This window comes from Chrysoperla carnea, chromosome 1, assembly GCF_905475395.1.
Source record: "Chrysoperla carnea chromosome 1, inChrCarn1.1, whole genome shotgun sequence".
In the NCBI taxonomy this organism is placed as follows: domain Eukaryota; kingdom Metazoa; phylum Arthropoda; class Insecta; order Neuroptera; family Chrysopidae; genus Chrysoperla; species Chrysoperla carnea.
Genome location: NC_058337.1, coordinates 137358764 through 137379904, shown reverse-complemented (window position 1 = coordinate 137379904; position 21141 = coordinate 137358764). Strand labels below are relative to the sequence as shown.

At 30.3% G+C, this 21141-nt stretch overlaps 2 protein-coding genes across 2 annotated transcripts in view; one reads left to right on the top strand and one right to left on the bottom strand.

The window, feature by feature from the left end:
* The window catches only part of LOC123305050 (protein timeless homolog), a 573972-nt gene that overhangs the window by 30869 nt on the left and 521962 nt on the right, over window positions 1-21141 (top strand). The window lies entirely within an intron of this gene.
* On the bottom strand, window positions 3028-6930 carry LOC123305051 (venom protease-like). The gene is made up of 6 exons (XM_044886654.1): window positions 6759-6930; window positions 5140-5460; window positions 4952-5081; window positions 4712-4887; window positions 4548-4649; window positions 3028-3531 (listed from the first exon to the last, which is right to left on the bottom strand). The coding sequence occupies exons 1-6, from the start codon at window positions 6814-6816 to the stop codon at window positions 3203-3205; spliced, it is 1116 nt and encodes a 371-aa protein (XP_044742589.1). The 5' UTR covers window positions 6817-6930; the 3' UTR covers window positions 3028-3202.

The following is a 21141-nucleotide window of genomic DNA, read 5'->3' as shown; positions in this document are numbered from 1 at the left end:
ACCTACTTTTTGTAATTTAACTCGTATGACGTTGCTCCAATGACATAAAATGTAGCTGACAGTCTTCTACATTTTTTATTTGAAAAACTTTTCCCTTAAATCAATAGATTCCGAGAAAAACGCATTCCAAATTTTTTTTTCCCATTTTTTTGGATTTTCTCAAAAACAGCGGAACGAAAAATTCTCTTAATTTTTTTTTAAGTTATTTACATGCCCCCCTAACGATCTATAACCTCAGATCCACCATTGTAATTTTTTCCAGTCAAAATGCCAGATTTACTGTACCAGAACTTTAACTTTTGGAATGAAAAACTGTAAAACGCTGTATTTGAACATCTCGTTAAATCATTTCATGAAATGAATATTTTCATTAAACGAACACGGACAATATAAATATAACACATTAATGTTGAAAAAAGTACTTTTATCTGGCGGTGTATGTGTTACGATAAAAGTTATACCATTAAACACAGCAGTATGGGCCATGGGGCTTAAAATAAAACTATTTTACACCGTTTACTGTACATTAGACACTTTTAATACCAACAATTTCAAAATGACCAAACGACGATAGAATCAACTCTTACCTCTTAGGATCTAAATTGACTATTAAAGCAATCCGGAGAACTAGACCAAATCTGATGTCCCCCATCAAACTCAGCAACATTTGATTTAGCTATTTTTTGATTAGTTAACCACATAGATTAACCCATAATAGATTAAAATGGTCCACTCAGTATATATACGTGTTCAACTTGTCGGTTTGTACGATTTTTTCATAAATCGAATTCAAATTTTGGTGGTAATTGTATTATATTATTAGATTAAAGGCTTGATTTGCTTTGTAATGAAATTGGGCTAAGTCTAAATCAATTCTGAAATTTTAAGGAGAAGAGGCTTGCCTAAAAGACTTCAAAAGTAGAAATATTCAACATTGGTTTTATGGTAAAACGGTAGATGGATAATATGTTGTCATAGATTTCTCCAAAACTAGTGGGTGGAAATTAAAAAAAAAAAAAACCGTTTGTATTAAAGTTAAAACCTTAATAAAATATTGAAAACAATAAAAATCCGTTGTGTCCGACTAACCAAGGTTGTATAAGCACGGAAGTGGGGACAGAAATTAAAAAATATATTTTTTCAATTTTTATGGTAAATTATGTTATAACTTGAAAATATAAAACGAAAAGTAAGAATAAAATTTTTCGATATCTGGAATAATTTTCAAAATATTTTTCGTCTATATTCATGAAGTTATAACAAAGCCATAATCAAAGTTGAAAATAAGGTACAAATAATTTCAACCACAAATCTAAACTTGCCTTGGCGCTCGTACTACCTTAAAAAGTATGCAAATTTTAAAATTTTCTGACACTATTCTATAGCACAACATCTACCTCAGTAAAAATTTCCATTCTAGTTAGTGCTTTCCATAATCGACTCATAACTTTTGCATCCCCTTGTACATGCTTATATTCATTCCTACAGTCAGTACAGTATACTTGTTCTCGTAGAAGTAAGTACACCGTTAACTTTTTGTGTACATTATGTAAAGTGATTGTTTTCTGGTTGAAAATTTATCACATATTTTCTTTAATCGTACGTACAACACTCTTTATTTAGTGGTTCATGGTTTTGGTTGGTTGTTAATGGTGTTTTGAATAAATGAATATTACTGTTACCTACTTTATCGACCTACCTACCTACCTACCCACTACCACCAAACCTCTTTAACATTATGTGCAATAACTTTTTATTTTATATGCTATATTATAAGTTTCATAAAATGGAAGATTATGTATTTAATCACCTTACGAAACTGTAACAAAAAATACCATCTATTGTGATTAGGTGGGAGGAGAAGGAATCAATTATCTTTAAACGAAAGCTGGGTTTTGTTTAAATTATTATGTAATACTTTTCATTCCAAGAGCTAAATTTGCTAGGTTAGAGAAACTTAACCAGAATTGGAACACGCCTTATTTTTAAATTTTTCGGATCAAAATTCCTCTATAAACCGAGTTTTATCAATTTCCGGACCAAAAAACGGTTTGTGATTTTTTCAGCTTTTCCATAGTCAACCTCATAAGAAAATTTAAAAAATTTAATTGTCTCCTATTTCGGCAAAACTCACTAAATATGATAATTTTGACCCAAAAAATTCAAAAAACCGATTTATTTGATGACTGAATGTATGATTTCGAAGATATTGTCAAAAAACAGTAAAAAAAAAAACGATTTCGTGGGTCGAGTTAAGACAGCTTATTTAGTAGTATATTACTCATCAAGGGAGCAAATGTAAAGCGAACATGAGATTTGCGACATTATTTACTTGCTCCCGTGGTGTGTATACTATTTTTCTGCTCGACGTAAGAGGAGTTCGACAAATTCGTTTAGTAGAGCGGGACGAAAGTTAGCACATTTCTGTCTGGTGAAGGAAATAGTGTATTACTAGGGAGCAAAAGTAAAGAATGTCTGAGATCTGATTTTCATTGTGACCTAAGGCGAAGCCGAGGATGACCAACATGAAATCTAAGTCATTATTTATTTGCTCCCGTGCTATGTATACTATTTTTCGGCTCTGGGGAGTCTAAAAGCGTCAACTTCGTTTAGCACAGCGAGACGAAAGTTGACACATTTTGCCCGTAGGTGATAAAAAATTGTCTCAAAAAAAAAAACAATCCAAATTTTTTGAAAATTTTATGTTTAAGTACACAAATTTAATTCACGAGAGGCTAGATCCGAATAAAATAGTAATTAGTACTCAGAAAACATGATAATTTAACCATTTATGGCATAATGGTCGACACCAACAAAAAACTGTCATGCATGAATAGAAAATAAATTGGATTGAATAGTAGAAACTTCCTATTCATAAATCGAACTTCAACATTCCGTAAATTTTTTTTGTCATCAATAAAAAAATAAAGGCGTAGGAATATTACTCTGTTTGAGAAGGACATAATTCGGGAAATTTCGCATTTGACAGTTACATACTATGAATCATCTAAAATAAAAAAAAAATTGTATATTTAAAAAATTTTATTGACTACAAAAGGAAAGATTTTATCTATAATTATATTGTTCGTAGAATTTTCGAAAAAAAAAAACAATGAATATTTTCCATTCGACAGATAATATTTGTTATAAAAAAATTCTGTATATTTATTTTGCTTTTAGCAACGAAAAAAGAATTTTCTATTTATAAAACAATTTTTGATACGATCCAGTCAATATAGTTACCAACTCGTGTATATATGGCTGGCATGCCAGGATATGCACAACGATATCCTTTTGATACAACACCAATTTGATAGTATCGTGTTTCACCATTATTTAGAATGGGTAACATCAGTGGTCCACCTGAATCACCTTGACATGAGTCATGTTTCTCTTTCATGTAACCAGCACACAATACGTTTGGTGAGATAATGGTACGTTTGAATTTTTGATATTTCTTTTCACAAAGTGTATTTTTCACAACGGGAACTTGTACCGCTAATAATATGGCACTTACTGTATTTAGGTTATCTGTAACAAAAGCAAGAAAGTAATAACAGTGATACTGATCGGGTATTCATCCTTGGTGACATTCAGGGTGGACCTTTTAATCTATTGGGGCTAATAAGTTGCTTTGTAGTTAACCAATGAAAACATACCTTTAACAAAAGTTGCAGAGTTTGATAGGGGACCAAGTTCTGATATCAGATTGGATATAGCTCACCGGGTTTCGTTAATGGTTTAGAAAGTTGATTTCACAAAAATTAACATATTTTCCAAAATCGTTTGCTTTCGGAGGAAACTAAATTTATGTCATTATTCAAAAGTCAGATGACCTTGAAACTAGAACTTTAGGTCAAAATCATGAACACAGGCGAATGTCCTCTTTTGTCCTTGACAACTTTTGTGTTTTCTTTCGATTAAATTCAATAATGACATATTTTTCAGTCTTATATCCTCCGAAAGATAACGATTTTCGAAAAAATGTTGGTTTTTGTACGAGGATCAACTTTCTAATTTAAAGTATTATTCTATCTCTTAGCTTTTTAGGATCTAAATTGACTACTAAAGCATCCTGTTGAACTAGGTCCAATCTGATGTCAGAACATGATGCCCCCCCCCGTCAAACTCTGCATCTTTCGTTAAAGTAATTTTTTGGATTAACTACAGAACGAGCTATTAGCCATAATAATAGAAGTGGTCCAGCCTATATACTAAAAACACAAAAAAAAGGTTTCGTGCAAAAACTCATAAAAATACTCAATTTAACTTTGACGTTGAAATTTTGTGAAGGTCAGTTATTACGACTATCGGTTATAGCGACCAATTGACATTGAAATTAGTCAGCAGTTATGAGCAACATGTGTAAATATGCACTTAAATAAATTTACATATCGCTTATAACAACTATCGACTATAATGACCAAAATTGGTTAGTTTTGGAAACGTAGAACGCCATTAAATTAATTTTGACATGAGGGAATCAAGCCGCTATTGATTTTCAGATTCTCCTATGAATGTTTAAGAAAATGTATTCCATTACTTACCATATTCTTGTAAGCCCCATCCGCTGATGAACGGATAATATCGTTCGTACGTTTTTGTACGTAAATCTTCAGTTTTTGGTAAACAAATTGTATCGGCGGTTTCTGAAAAAGTATAATTTTTTTGTAATTAATTATGAAATCTTTTTCGAAATAAATTCATTTACCATTAGGTTTGAAATCCACATTTTCGCCTTTTTCATTTTGCCATTGTACTTTGACGACAGCGATATCATTTTCGTTCGTAACTTCACTGTAATCTTCATGTACGTAAGTTTTAACCACTTTACCAGTTAAGTATGGATCTTTGTATGGATTTAATGTTCCAATTGCTACTTGAATTCTGCATAAAATTAAAGAAAAATTAATTTTTTTTAAAGAAAGTTGATCTTGTAAAAATCACTTACAAAGGTTGGCCAACAATACAGTGAGCTGCTGTTAAAACATGATTTGGAGCAATTAAAGAAGCTCCACATTCGTAACTTGCTTTGCCGATATCACGATCATATCCCATAGCAACAATCCATGGAAATTGTCCTTTAAAAACAAATAACTTTAATTTTTTACTGCATAAACCATTACATTCGAATCTTACCTCTGGATACATTAAATCCACCAACAATTCGAGAATATCCATCTTCGGCGTGACTAATACCACATGTGTCTGGATCAGGTAAGACATCATTTTGTGTATTTTCCAATGGTTTCACTTCTTTTAAGGAGTTTTCATTGGGGCAACATACTAATTCCACATCGGAATCTGATTTACATACTGAGTTCTTTAAAAATTGACTTGTTTCTTTGATTTCAAATTGACCTTCAATACGAAAAGTTGCTGATCGTAGTGCTGGACAGTCTTCAATTGGTTTACATTCTCCCGAATCGTAATCTGGTGTTCTACATGATGTAGCATTCGCTGTAAAAAGAATTGAATACCCAAATTAATCATTAATTTTTTTAGTGCAGTTTTAAAGATTTGGCGATCATTTTTCAGAAGTATTTTATCTTTTCTGGAAAACCTAACCACTTTCACCCCTCCCCCCATACCCCCTTACGTAGGAGTTACAGTTTTCTGATTTGCACGTCATGATCTTTTATTTGATACCCCACTTGAGTATATTTGAAAATATTTGATTAGTCTTTATGGGGTAGTGATTTTTTCATTGAGCTTTAAAAACTGATATGAGCTTGTAGCATAACTGAATTTGATAGTCAAAGAAATCAGGCAAAATACACATTAGCTTATGAGTTTTCGACTTAACAAGTATAGTTCGAGATACAGAGGATTTAATTGCTAAAATTTCCACTTTGAAAGGCGCAATTATTTTACTTACTACTACGTCATAATATTTAACTGACTACGATTTACGGAGTCCGCTTTTTGAAATTCGCGTTACATAGAATAAATATGTACTTACTATCAATACCTCGTAGGGAAATAATATTTTGTTCGAGCTACAAAGTCTAAAAAATTCTAGATACCACGTATTTAGGAGTTTAGCGGAAGTGAATGGCATTTTTTTCAACTTACTGATGATAACGACTTAAACGAGGTTCCACTGTATCTATTAATAATAATGTGATATTAACTACCCAATGTTTAGTGTCCGACCGAAAGTCGATTTTTGGCCGAAGCCGATTAATCGGCTATCGCCACAACCTTCGGCCGAAGCCGAAGGTTTAAAAACATGATTTTAAAACTTTAATATTAAAGTTGATCTCTAGAAGTTGATTTAGAGGTTATGATCTTGAGAAGTTGATCTAGAAGTCAATCTAAAGATGATTAAAAATATTACCTTGAAATTTATTTCAAAATAATAACATTAAGAACAGTTCGTTCAATTCCGACGTTTGCTAAGAACCTTCGGCCAAAGCTTCGGCTTCGGCCTGAAATCAGGCCGAAGCCGAATGTTTGACCGAAGGTGGGATTTTTGGCCGAAGGTGTCCGAATCCGAAGCCGAAACCGAAGCTTCGGTCGGACACTACCCAATGTTTGATCATTATTTACACAAAATTTTCACATTAATACTTAATTCAAATAATTAAATATACCTATTTTGTATTCACTATTTATTAACAACATATTAAACACCTTAACTAACAAAATATGAGGGCAAATTAGATTTGAAATCAATTTTTATATTATCAATATTATTTTTAATTGAATTTTTATAGAAGTTTTAGTAAAATTAATAAAATGCACGCAACACTAACCTGTATTAAAATACAACACACCAATAAAGAACGCTAGCGTTGAGTTTGTGGAAACCATTGCTAGAAGGTTCCAAAATGCAACTTACAAAATAATTTTTGATAAATAGTTTAAGAAGAGTATGTTTTTTAGTAATCAGAATTAATCTGTTAACTGGTTTTAATAATTTAATAAATGACTTTCTGATATTTATACGTATAATTAATAATGAATGATGTGTTTTTTTTCTTTTTTTGTAATAATATATCCAACAGTGTTATTTGAAATAATAAAAAAATTATATAAGTGTTTTTCTTTATAAACTTTGTTGCTAAAAAATTCGTTTTTTTATTATTGCTATAATTATTGTAATTTTTAGGATACCGTATTTTTGAAACAAAAAATTGTTTTAAATTGACACAAAATTTTTGTCCCTCATATATCAACCCTTAACTCGAAAAATGGATCGGAACACAAGCCACTTCGTTTGTCGTTCAGGTTCGAATGATCATTGAGACAGAAATAAAGGTTAGGTTAGGTTAGGTTAGATTATATTGGCTGTCCACGAAGAACACATTTAGGCTATAGAGCCCATTGTGATACCACCTCCTTTATGCATACACCATACACTACACCAGCCCATCGCAACTAGTAATTAAATTAATTTTGTTGCGTAGGCCGGAATCGAACCCGCTACCCTAAGCATACCGCGGACGGAATTGGTTACGCTTTAACCAATTTTAACGAGTTTGGATAAACTCGCAGCAAGATTATATATTTTCAGACTACGGATCCATGTAACATTCAGATTTTCCGATGTAGTCTGGGTTTATTTATTTTTAACATGCAATTCTAATGCGTGATTTATATACATGCATGATTATTTGGGATTTACCCAATGAAAATACGCAAATTCATAGATTTAATTGTATTTGGATCAAATTAAAAAATCAATGGAAGTCTTTTGTTATTTAAAGTTAAAAGTTGGTAAATCGTAAGTAGCATGGTAGCCTAAATTGGAATTACTGAAAAGCGGATCAATTCCTGTTCTAATGAGTACGAATTCTTATCGCGAGTTTGCATGGTTTATCTGATTTGAATTTGCATATTTGGATTGACCTTTAAAAATTGTAAGTACTAGTATTGCCATCTAGTAGTCTAAATTGGAATTATTGAAAATGGGTTCACTTCATGATTTAATTAGTTGGAATTATTATAGTCAGTTGGTGGGTTGCAAATCCCGGTTATCAATAGCCGAGTGAAGTTAATATTTTTCCTTATGGAACCGAATTCCTACAGTTTTTTGTGAATGTGTTCTGATTTTAAAGAACTGGATATTCGTTGTGTGCGTAGTCATGGTAGGGACAATAAAATTGATGCCAGCGCTTCCTGTCAAAAATTTTGGCGATAAAGGACGCTGTTATGACTAATTTGCAATTCTTTACATGTTAATGTTGTAGAAAATGTCAAATTAAAATTTTTGAAAAATACTTATTAATTAAACTTAACTTATTTTTCAAATATAAATTATCATAATTATTTATTTAAATTTGTGAAACAATAATATTAAATTTTCAATGTAATTCATAACTGCAATCCATACAATTCTATAATTAAAGTAGTGTATCGTTGTCATGGAAACGAAACTCGCGCACGGTGCGAATACAATTATATATGCATCCATACAATTCTATAATTAAAGTAGTGTATCATTGACATGGAAATGAAACTAGCGCACGGTGCGAATAAGGAAATTTTTCAAGTATTTAAGGATTTATAAACACGTGTCGAACCATTTTCATACGAGATAAATATACTGTAATCATACACACTTACCGAAGTTTTTTTTGTAAGCAAAGAAGAAGCTACAATTAAATACAGTTTTGGGTTTTTTATGTCCTTGTGTCAAGATTTCATCATTCATAAGAGTGTTGTTAATTGTTTATAGATATATGATGGTTATTTTATCACTCTTGGAAATTGTTGTAAAACTTACGTTGTTTATTAAATAAACAAATTAGTTATTTGGAGAATTAATAAATAAACAAATAAATTATTTGGAGATTAAATATTATTAAGGGGGATTTTTTAATCTTAAGAAAAATTAATTTTATAACAGGTTCATCTTAGATCATAAATCAACCATTCATAAATTATTATACCATGTATATATGAAATATACCATGGTATATTAAGTTTAGTCCCAAGTTTGTAACGCTTAAAAATATTGATGCTACGAACAAAATTTTGGTATAGGTGTTCATAGATTCATCTAATTAGTACATTTTCGGTTGCCCGTCCGTCCGTCCGTCCATCTGTCAACTTGATAACTCAAAAACGATAAAAGATATCAAACTGAAATTTTTACAGCGCACTCATAGGTCAATTGGGTCTTGGGTCCGTAGGACCCATCTTGTAAACCGTTTGAGATAAAACAAAAGTTAAGATGTAAAAAATGTTCCTTATCAAAAAATAAACAACTTTTGTTTGAAACTTTTTTTTGTAAACATCACTGTGTACTCACGAGGGCACACATTAAAAGCAAATTATATAGTATGTATTATTAATATGGGGTTATCAGTTATGTATGTGTGACATGTATAGGTATATGTGTAATGTGGTAGAGTAATCAACACTGTCTAAACTGGTATTTCAACAATTAGCTCAGTCAATTGTTTTTTTTCACTTGTTAAAGGTTAATTTCAGAGTAATTCCAAAAGTGGAATAGAAAAATTTCCGTATTTTTATTTTGACAATGCGCATAACTATACTTAAATACTCGAGGCAAACCACATAACAATTTAAACATGAAAAAATCAAAGGAAATTATTATTAATGGAGATAAATAATAATATTATTTTAAATTCGTTATTAAAGATATGATTTTTCAAATATTATTTGAAATTCATTATAACTCGGAAACTGTTATTTTTACAGGAACGAAATTCAAACGGTATGTTATTTTATGCCCTTTATATGAGTCGCCCTATTAGCTCAGTTGGCAAGACGTTAACAATTCCGCCCGCGGTATGCTGAGGGTAGCGGATTCGATTCCCGCCGTCGCAACAAAATTATTTTAATTAATAGTTGTGATGGGCTGCATGGTATATGCATGAAGGAGGTGCATTCAGCCTCTGAAATTGAGGAGCTGTTAAATGAAATTATCAGCGGCAAGGTGGTAAAAAACATTTATGGTATCACAATGGGCTCTATAGCCTAAGTGTGTCCTTCGTGGACAGCCCATATAACCTAACCTAACCTAACCTATGCCCTTTATAGTGTATACTTATTGTTTAAATTCAAGCTTTTTGAGTTACCGCCAAAAAATTTAGTTTTGCGGATATAAGGCTATTATAATAACATGAAAAAAGTACTTATCGTAAAAGTATGGCATATTTAAGAAATTTTGATGCTGGAAAATCGAATCTAAAATGAAAATGTGCAAAATTACGTCATATTCAACTTGAAAATTTAGCTTTTTTCAGTTTATGTATATTTATTTAGCTTTCAAGTTGTTGACGGAAACTCTGTTTTTAATTTTCCATTACCTAACTTTCCAAAAGGTGTTAATATTTTTGAGACCGAAATCTATATTTTTTGTACTATTATAGCCGCGTAAAGACGGAATACCCAACGTTTTATCTTGGATCATAACTGGTGAAATTTCGTGGCTAATACGTAGTTTACTCTACTGAACTTTCGTCTTCGCCATGGACAAATCCGAAAAAACATTTGTTGTAGTATAAACACTACATGAGTGCTGCCACCTTCAGCACAAAAGTTTAAGTTTTTTTATGTGTGTTAAAATTTTCAAGTAGTAAGTAGTCAGTAAGAAAAGACATGCTTTTATGTAACGTTTTGTTTTCTTTTTGTAAATTTTAAATAAATAATTATTGGACTGAATACATATTTTATAGTTCTTTGCCAATAGCAAACAAAAATCTATTAGAAATAAGGTTCTAAAAGTATTCTTCATCCTCTAAAATGTATTTTCTTGGCATAAGATTTGTTTCATAAAAAATTGATGAGTGTATAGCTTCCTTTTAGCTACAATCGGCAGATATTTTTTAATATAGAAAACTTTAAAATATTTCCACCCAAAAGAATCTGAGTAAGGTCAATAAATAACTCGACAAAATTTTGTAATGTTTAATGGCTTACAAAATTAAACTATTTTTTTAAATAAATAAAAATTGTGTAATGTAATAATTGTGAAATAGCTCACAAAAATGTTAAAATCTTTTATCGGTTTTTTGAAACAAGTCTCTTACAACTTACTCTAAGAAATTAGAAGGACTTAAGAGAATAATAATCTAGAATAATAGTTATTCTAATATTATATTCTAGCTTAACGAGAGAGTATATTAAACCTTCATAACATTAAATTAGATATGAAATAAAATTTTCTTCATTTTCTGTCATATTAAGATACTTAGTCAGAAACTTCATTCAGTGCGGGACAAAGTACAGATTGTGTATTATAAAATATTGCTTATTCTTCTCGAAATATAATTGTGAAAAATTGAAAGAAAATAAGAAGTGATATTGGTTTTAAAAGTCCAGCAAAAAAACTTGAATTGAATTTTTGTAACTTATGTCTACAGGACTCTGACTTAAAATGACGACTGCATTTCAAGAGTACACCTTTAATGATTTAATTCTTTAAGTCTTATTCTTATAAGACTTAAAGAATTAAATCATTAAAGGTGTACTCTCGAAATGTAGTCGCCATTTTTAGTCAGAGTTATAACAATTTGTTACAGTGAAGTAGCCTTCCCTATCCAGTAGTAATGCCATTACGAGCGTAAATGTGTTAGTGAGACAAAACGACCGCGTGACTGGCCAGGTGGTCACTTTCTTTTCCTATGCTACAAACCTACCAACCAATTTTATGGGTATCCGTTCTTGCTTGTGGTAAGACATTACATCGTATACACAATCTATACTTCTAATTTTATTAGAAGTTGAACGTTATTGAATTAAATTAATACGCTAAAAGAGAAAAGAATTAACTTACTTTTACTTTTAACTAAAATCCTTACATTTCGTTTTACTAATTTTAGTTATGTGAGAGTTGTTGCAAACATACACACACAATACACGTCATCATACAATGTGAAACGGAACACAACTCACAAAAAAAAACTTAAATCTAATTTATACTTAACAAGAGAGCGGAGAAGAATGAAAAGTATATGAAACGAAACTTTTTCCTATCTTAACTTCTTTTAATTTACTTCTCCGTTGTTCTTTGTAGTACATGTGGGCGAGTATTTGTAGGTATATGGGTGTGTGGAGAAGTGTACGATTTTGAAAATGTTGTAAAAAGAAATTGCATTCAACTAAACTTTTTACATTTTTTTACAAGCCAAAGTTCCTCATTCATGATAATTTTAATAACTTTTGTTATATTAACACATTATACCACTTAACATATGATAGTGAGACTATACACATCCTTTGAGCATAATAGAAAGGAAAAAATTACACAGAAGCCGGGACACGTTGTTTCATGTCTGTTAAATATAAACGCAAAAATTACACAGAAACCGGGACACATTGTTCCATGTCTGTTAAATATAAGGCAAAGAATAGGGAAGAATACTTTTAAACACCAAAGTTTCGTAAATTTTGTTCGTTTAAAACACAAGTTAAATAATGCCTAAGTTCTCAATTTTGACAATTTACATCAAAATTAATATCTCGAAAACGAAACGAAGTGGTGATATTTTTATACCATGTATATATGAAATATATCAAGGTATATTAAGTTTAGTCCCAAGTTTGTAATGCTTATAAATATAGATGCTACCAATCAAATTTTGGTATAGGTGTTCACATAATCACCTAATTAGTCCATTTTCGGTTGTCCGTCTGTTTGTCGACACGATAACTCAAAAACGAAAAGAAAAATTGAGCTGAAATTTTTAAAGCGTGCTAAGGACGTAAAAATAGAGATCGAGTTCGTAAATGAGCAACATAGGTCAACTGGATCTTGTAGGACTCATCTTGTAAACCGTTAAAGAGAGAACAAAAGTTTGGGAATAGTCATAGAGAGTCTTTCTCCGAAGCGTTTTCAAAATCGTGCACTTCTCTGCCTCACCCTGTATGTTTCTAATGAATAATGAAATAAGAAAGGCTTAAAAGAAGTTGGAAAATAAATTTTAAATTCATTTTATGAATAAACAAATCTCTAAAGTAAAATCTTTGTCTATTTGTTAATAAGGTTAAACTTTATAATTTTTGTATATGTAATCATACTCTTTTTTCTGCTTTATAAACTTTGTTATCGTTTAATCGAATTGTTTTGAAGAGAAAACTATATTGGTGTGGTACCGATCACAGAAGCTCGCTTCGGTGTATTTTTAGTTATAAAATGTATTGTAGATAATGTTTAGGCTAGGAACTATATAGTTTTAGATGTTTCGTAATGTATATTCCTTTTACAAGGCAAAAAAACAATTGTTATCGTGAAATTCCAGGTTTTCAGCAAAAATATCTATTTGAATTAATTGCGGTGTGAACTTAGGCTAATATGACTTTAGTATCAACCATCATCTTTGTCAACAATAAACAAACACAACCATAATAAATGAATACGATGGATACTATAGCTCTTGTAATATAAATATTGTGAACGAGCGTTCAAAATGACCCACATAAGAAAAGTAAACATTAGTTTATTTATTCCATTCTAATAAAAATAATGCTTTTGTACTTTAGTTTTCTTAACATACTTATTTAAATTGTAGTGTATGTTTACAGAAAATGTAGCACTTAGAGTGATAATAACACACTTTCTCGATTATATTTAAAATAAATAGTTTATTTACTTTCATAAATAAATTTTGTTAGATTTTACACTTTATTCTTCAAGCAAAGAGGAAGTATGTAACAGAGAGGAAAGAGATTGAATCATTCTTCATCTCGATTTTAGTTTTTCATTTTGACCTAAAAATGATCTAAAATTATCAACTCAATTGTGAAACTGGACATTTTGAACATCAGTAAGAAAATATCTCGTGTTGTGTAATATTTACCAAGGCATACTTAATTTAGTCACAAGTTTGTAACGCTTAAAATATTGATGCCACTAAATAAATTGGTATAGATGTTCATAAAATCACCTAATTAATCAATTTCCGGTTGTCCGACAACACGATAACTCAAAAACGAAAAAAAATATCATGTTGAAATTTTTATATCGTTCTCAGGACGTTAAAAGTGAGGTTGAGTGCGTAAATGAGCAACATAAGTCAATTGGGTCTTGGGTCCGTTGTATCCATTTTGTAAACCATTACAGACAGACCAAAAGTTTAAATGTAAAAAATGTTCCTTATAAAAAAAATAAACAATTTTTGTTTGAAACATTTTTTCCCAAACGTCACTGTTTACCCGTGAGGGCGCAAATTAGGACAAAATTTTGTATCCATTTTCTCCAAAACTATCAAAGATAGAGAGTTGAAAATTTGCAGGTAGCTTGAACTAGTGGTTGTTTTTCTTTAAAATTCAAAAAGATTTACAAATTTTATAAATTTCTACAATTAAAATTTTGTTGTTGTTACAAGTATCGGGTGTATTTTAGGACATACAAAGCGCGTGTTAAGCATGGAAGCCTCACATCTTTGTTAGAATAAAATAATAAATATTGCAAAATGGAAAATTATTTTCTTCCTCTGTGAAGTTGATGTTGTGGAGTTGATGTTGCGGAGGTTTATGTGAAGTATACATGAATGAATACTTGGTGTAAATTTTTACAAATTACTCTGTAATTAATTAATAGTTAATAAAATATTTTATTTCTCACAACTGCATGTGTTTCCCTGGATATTTGAGTACTAAAATAACAATAATAAATGTTATTTCTATTAATAAAGGGTATGTATACAATGCTCACAGTTGTTTTTTGAACTCTTTGCTCCTAAAGTGTACCAGCTATTGTATGAAAACTACATACTTCACAATATAATAATTGTAAATAATGGTAGTTTATTTACCATACACGGTGTCACAAAAGTAACGGGCCCATCAAACAAAAATTTTTAAAGGTTAAAATCTATTAGAACAACAAAATTAATAAAAAAACAAGTGAAAACAAACAATTGACTGAGTAAATTGTTTAAATACCATGTTAAGACAGTGTTGATTATGCAATCGTTTGTTTTTTTACGTCATATAAGTAAAGAAAAATAGCCAAACATACATACATAAATGTCACACACACCTATCTAATTAATATTCCCATATAATACATACTATATAATTTGCGATTAATTAGCGCTCTCAAAGTTGAAGATGTACAAACTCGGAACTAAACTTAGTATACTTTGATATATTTCATATACATGGTATAGTTATGGTAGTGAAGAAAAAGGTGTTGCATCTTTGAAATTTTCCACAGTTGGTTATTAGGTAGTAAAAACTTTGTACTAAAAAATCAACTTTTCGGAGGTAGTTGGAGGTTTTAATCAGTTTTTACAAGTAATAAAATAAATGAGTTCAAATAAAAGTTCTAGCTGATTTAATTATACACATTTTTTTTTTACTTTCTACCTTCAAAATGGAACGAGATATGCTAATTTTAAAATGGTGCATTTTTTGCTCATTTTATCAAATGAAAAACGATTCATCTTGTAAACCGTTAGATATAGAACAAAAGTTTAAATAATAAAGCTATTCCTTTTAATAAAATTAACAACTTTTATTTGAGACATTTTTTCGTAAACATCATTATTTACCCGTCGCGTCGATTTCTGTCTTATTTGAGATATTTTACAAAAAAGTGTTTCAGTTTATATCTTTTACACGAATCAGAAGTGAAATATACAAAATTTAAAAAAACCCCGACACATTTTTCGAGTACTGAACCCTAAACTCGCATTTGAAACATAGCTAAGAATAAATCCAAATCGCTTCATCCGTTTAGGCGCTACGATGCCACAGACAGACACACAGACAGATAGACATACAGAGACACATAGCGGTTAAACTTATAACACCTATTTTTTAGTTTGGGGGATAAAAAGTGGGTATTGCCATTTGAAATATTGAATATGAGCTTAGGGATCCTATTCCACAATCGTTTCAAGGTCACAATAATGTGCTCAATTAATACATTTTGTTTGACCATTAAAATGTATCTCTGAAAATTTCTTAGACCATTCAGTGCGCGTTATTTTTTGATACCCGACATAAAATATATATTTATGGGTAGTTAAATATTCTATCTCATATTTACTAGAAAACATTTTATTAACACACACATAATAATAAACTTTCGAGTGTTCTATTTTATATTATTTAATATTATTCATACAACTGGAGTAAATTCGTTTTCCATTGGCTGTTGCATTGCACAGTACAGGAAAATGCATAACAACGTACCAATATGATAAAAGGAATGAGGTTAAGGATGTATAGGTAATATTCCCGAAACTCATTCCTTTTATTTTGGTTTTTGCCTCGTCCCTTCGAAACTATGAAATTTATCGGAAAGACAAAAAAAAATTTGTCAAAACTTGCTATTCGTTGTGTACGTAGTCATGGTAGGGACAATAAAATCGATGCCAGCGCTTCCAGTGAAAAATTTTGGCGTTAAACGAGGCTGTTATGACTAATTTGCAATTCTTTACATGTTAATGTTATAGTAAATGTCAAATTAAAATTATTGAAAAACACTAATTAATTAAACTTAATGAAAAATTGTGAAAATAAGAAATCAAATTGCACAAATATTATTTTTCAAATGTAAATTATAATAATTATTTATTTAAATTTGTGAGACAATGATATTAAATTTTCAATGTAAGTCATAAATGCAATCATATATGCATCCGTACTATTCTATAATAAAAGTAGTGTATCGTTACCATGGAAACGCCTCCAATAAAATTCATACACGGCGCGAATAAGGAAACTATATTCTTTGCTTATCAGAACTATGTTCCTTTATCCTCTTTTAATTTGGGGATTAAAAATGAAAGTTTATATTTAATATGAGCAATGATTTCATCATTTATGTATTTATATTGCCTATATTTCTAAACAATTATTGAATTTATTTAAAAATATAGGTTTAAAGGCACTATTATTACATATAGTTTTTCAACTTTCGGCGCTAAATTCGGCTCTGCACGCAATAGATAATAGGCTTTATTTAATACTCTATTCACATACTATAATGATATCTTCCAGGTCGTATTATTAACGTCACACTATGGCCTAGAAAATCCTAGACAGAAATGAATCTTGTTTTAAGTCTCATATATGTAGTATTTGTATAAGAGTGTACATTTATCTATTTTCACCTAGTGCTATATATTTATCTTCTATAGAGATGCTGCTGTGCGATGCGCTTACTTTACGTTCGTTATCACGTCTACCTACATAGATAGATAGTGCGCTTTCACATACCTATTAAGATGATATTAACCTACTTCCACGATATAAAAGTTTTCGATAATGAAAAAAAAAAAACTCAGAAATTTATAGCACAACTCATCATGTGCTTTTAAAAAATATTTGTTTGAAAATAAAAAAGACGTAAGTTAAGAGAAAAAGAAAATTTACGTTGTGTGTTTTTAGTTTTATTTGCTCTGACAATATAGACTTATACAGTGTATCAGAGTTGAACGAGAGGGGGTGGATTTTGAATCCTTCTTTTCAGCTGGGATGTCAGTTTTTCGCTAGCTATCACTTATGGGTTTAATTTCGGGATCAAGACTCCACATTCTTGAAACTTATTAGACCTAGGTCAATTTTGTCAACAAATTTGAAAAGTATAACCCAAATTAAGTAGGATTGCATACTTGGTTTATCAAAATTGGATAAAATTTGGATGTAATGGAGCATAATTAAATTTTTTTGATTCTGATGACGTCATTAATTTAATAAGTTCGGTTTTTTTCATAATACAGGCAAATTTGCTATCTTGTTGGAATTTTTTTTGAAATCCACTAATTTTGGGACATTCTTTTCAGCTGTGATGTCAGTTTTTCGCTAGGTATCTCTTATGTGCTTAATTTTGGGGCCAGGACTCTATATTCTTGAAAGCTATTAGAGCTAGGTTAATTTTGATCACAAATTTGAAAAGTATGTCCCAAATTTAGTAGGATTACGTACTTGGTTTATCAAAATTGGATAAAATTTGGATGTAATCGAGCAAAATTAATTTTTGGGATTTTGATGACGTCATAAAGTTAAAAAATTAGGTTTTTTGATAACACAGGCAAATTTGATCTTATTGGAATTTTTTTTGAAGCCCACTAACTTTGGGTCATTCTTTTCAGCTGTGATAACAATTTCTAGCATGCTATCACCTATGTGCTTAATTTTGGAACCAGGACTCCACATTCTCAAAACCTATAAGAAATTAACCTAGGTTAATTTTGATCAAAAATTTGAAAAATACGCCCCAAATTTAGTAGAATTACATACTTGGTTTATCAAAATTGGATCAAATTGAGATGTGATGGAGCAAAATTAATATTTTGAATTCCGATGACGTCATAAAGCTAAAAAACTCTTCCCTTCCCTCTTTGTCCAGATATTTAATATGTTCACCTGCAGATTCAAAAAAACCATTTCAATAAAAGCAGCTTGAAGTAAAGAGCATCTGATAAGATGAAATACCACCTTAGTGACGGAGCTCTGCTGCTCATGAGAGGTTTTTTAGTGATGTTTGTGTTCTAAATATGGAATCTTTCACCCGTGTTTAAGGTTGTTTGACTTTTTAAACGACGCTTCGAATCATTAAAAATAATGTTTATTGGAGCAGTTGCAAACATTCCAATTTTTGTATTTAAAACGTCACACAAATTTTAACATCTCTACAACAGTTTCCTATTTCTACACTTTTATCTTATGTTTAGAATTTTCATTTCTTGTTTTGCAGTTTTTAATTTTCTTTTTTAATAATATATCGTGCACGTTCGACTAAAAGTCTTCAAGCTTTATTTATAATTTAAAAAAATAAAGCCTTATATAAATCCTCCTACTGCAGAGTCAAGTCGCCAAATAAGCTTTTTTAACTTCTATATTTTATTTAGGCCCACTTTTTCGCTTACGACCTTATCTCTCCAACGCCTTATCTGGCTCTTTTATCTCTCTAATGCTTTATCTGACTCATTTTTCTCCCAGTGGTAAGGATTCCGGTTTGTAGTGATACTTTCATCGATCATCTTCCAGTTTAACTAAATTTTAAAAGCAAAATATTCCCCACTTTCCAACGCATATATTTGCACTTGCCACCAATCATCATTAAGTCGTCCAGCGCTTTATTTTTTTTAATTTAGTACCACGGTAATAAATGGCGTTTACTACAATGCTGGTATGGTGTAGATACTATGGACAGGCTCTAATATTTATGCTAGCATAAGTAATATTCAGTTTTGAAGAGGGCTAACCACCACAAGTATTGCAAGTGGGCTTGACGCCCATATTGTATTGACTCGTCCGCCATAACTATTACTAATGTTACTATTCCCTCAATACAGTACACAGTATGGCGTGTAAAAATTTATATAGGAAGTTAAAATTTTCAATTACATTGTTTAAATTGTTTAAAAACTTTGTATATACTGAGTTTTATACTTTTGAATTTTAAAAAATCGAATTTTTTGAGAAAACATGCTCTGATTTTATTGAGGTTATTTTTAAGCTCTAGAATATGCTTTTAAAATTTCTTGCTTGGTGTTTTCTTGTACTTACTTAACAGGCTGGCTAGAAAAGCGACTCGAAATACATGAAGTAGGCAAATCAAAGAATGTACAAACAAAATAATTTTTGTATAGAAACCCAAAGCAATCAATTTGTATTCCTTGATATTCAAAACTTCAATGTTTATCTTGTAATTTCGTTGGTAATCGAATAACCTTAAGAATCAACCGAATATTTTCTTAGATTTTTATTTGGGTATAAAAAAGCTATTATATTTGTTTGTGTGAACTTTTTATAACAGTTACAATACTGTTACGATATATATATAAAAATTATGCGAGTAGTTTTTCTTTTCGTTATTTACTCTGAAAGAATAAGGTGTTATTTAAATTTTCTGGCTATAAACACTTTATTATATATTTTTTACAAACAGTCAAGGCATTTAAGGTATTTTAGACAGAAGAGAAGTGGAGTTAACTCTTTAAAAAAGAGAGAAGAGTGTTTTTAATATTAATTATAATTAGAAGAAGATATTTGACATTGAAAAATATAAATTTTGTCGTTGTATCAGAGAACTTTTAATAAAAAGAAAAAGTTTCGAAATTATATTTTATTAAACTAAAAAATTAAAAAATTAACATGTTAAATTTCAATAAGATCATGATTTAAGGAAATTTTGATCACAGGGATCTCTGGTATCGATGCAGTTGCCACCGCTTACCTTCCTTCCTGCAACTAAAGACTTTTCATCGGAGTATTTCTTTGTTAAGAGTTTTTACTTCGTATCATGGCTTACGTTTCATGAGTACCGTTCTCCTCCAGGTGTAAAGGCTAACTAGAAGACCATCTCTCGCATAAAAAATTGAAACCAAAACTACATTGACAATCAGTCTTCAGCCTACCTGCATTCCAATAAAATATCCTCAATTTCATATGAATGTACAGGACGTATAGAAAGAAACTACACATTGATTAAAGGTACATTGTACTCTAGGTTTACTATGTCGTTATATTAATGATGTTCACTTGCATTACAACTAAATAGTTTTGTACACGTTTTCATTGGAGGAATTTCATTTATTTTTGAACAAAAATATTAATGACAGTTAAACCAAATATAAAATCATGTCTGCCAGTTTTTTTTACGTTTACACAAAAACACTATGCAAAAAAAAAACTATTTTCAAAAACCAAACAAACTATTTATCTGAATGAAAAGAGTTCAACTATTTTAATTAAATGGTTTTTGTAATTACCATTTTATATTTTTCTATTTAGAATATTAAAATACAGGGAAAATATAATAATCATTTTTATTATCATTTGTAATATGTATACACGGTGATACATTTTTAGTAATGCGACGGAACGGCTGCAAATTTAAGTAACAAAACGACTCAACAAAATTTCAGGCAAAAATGATTTTTCAAAAAGGTTACAAGAAAAAATTTTCAAGGCCAAGAGAGCATAATTTTATAGCCTTGAAATAACCTTCAGCGAACGGAAGAACGAGTCAATTCAAAATTTCAAACGGAAACTTAAGTTCTTTCAAACATTGTCACGCGGAAAAAATCGAAAGCAGAAATCGTCATGAAAAGTAGTTAGAAACCTGGATATTTTACATGGCAAGTCATTTTCAAAAGAAGCAAAGTTATTTTTAATTAATTTTACTGAATTGTGACCTTGAGTTTGACATTTATTGGTTATTTGAAGATAACCTTATAGTCCGGTATCTCCAGACTCATAAAA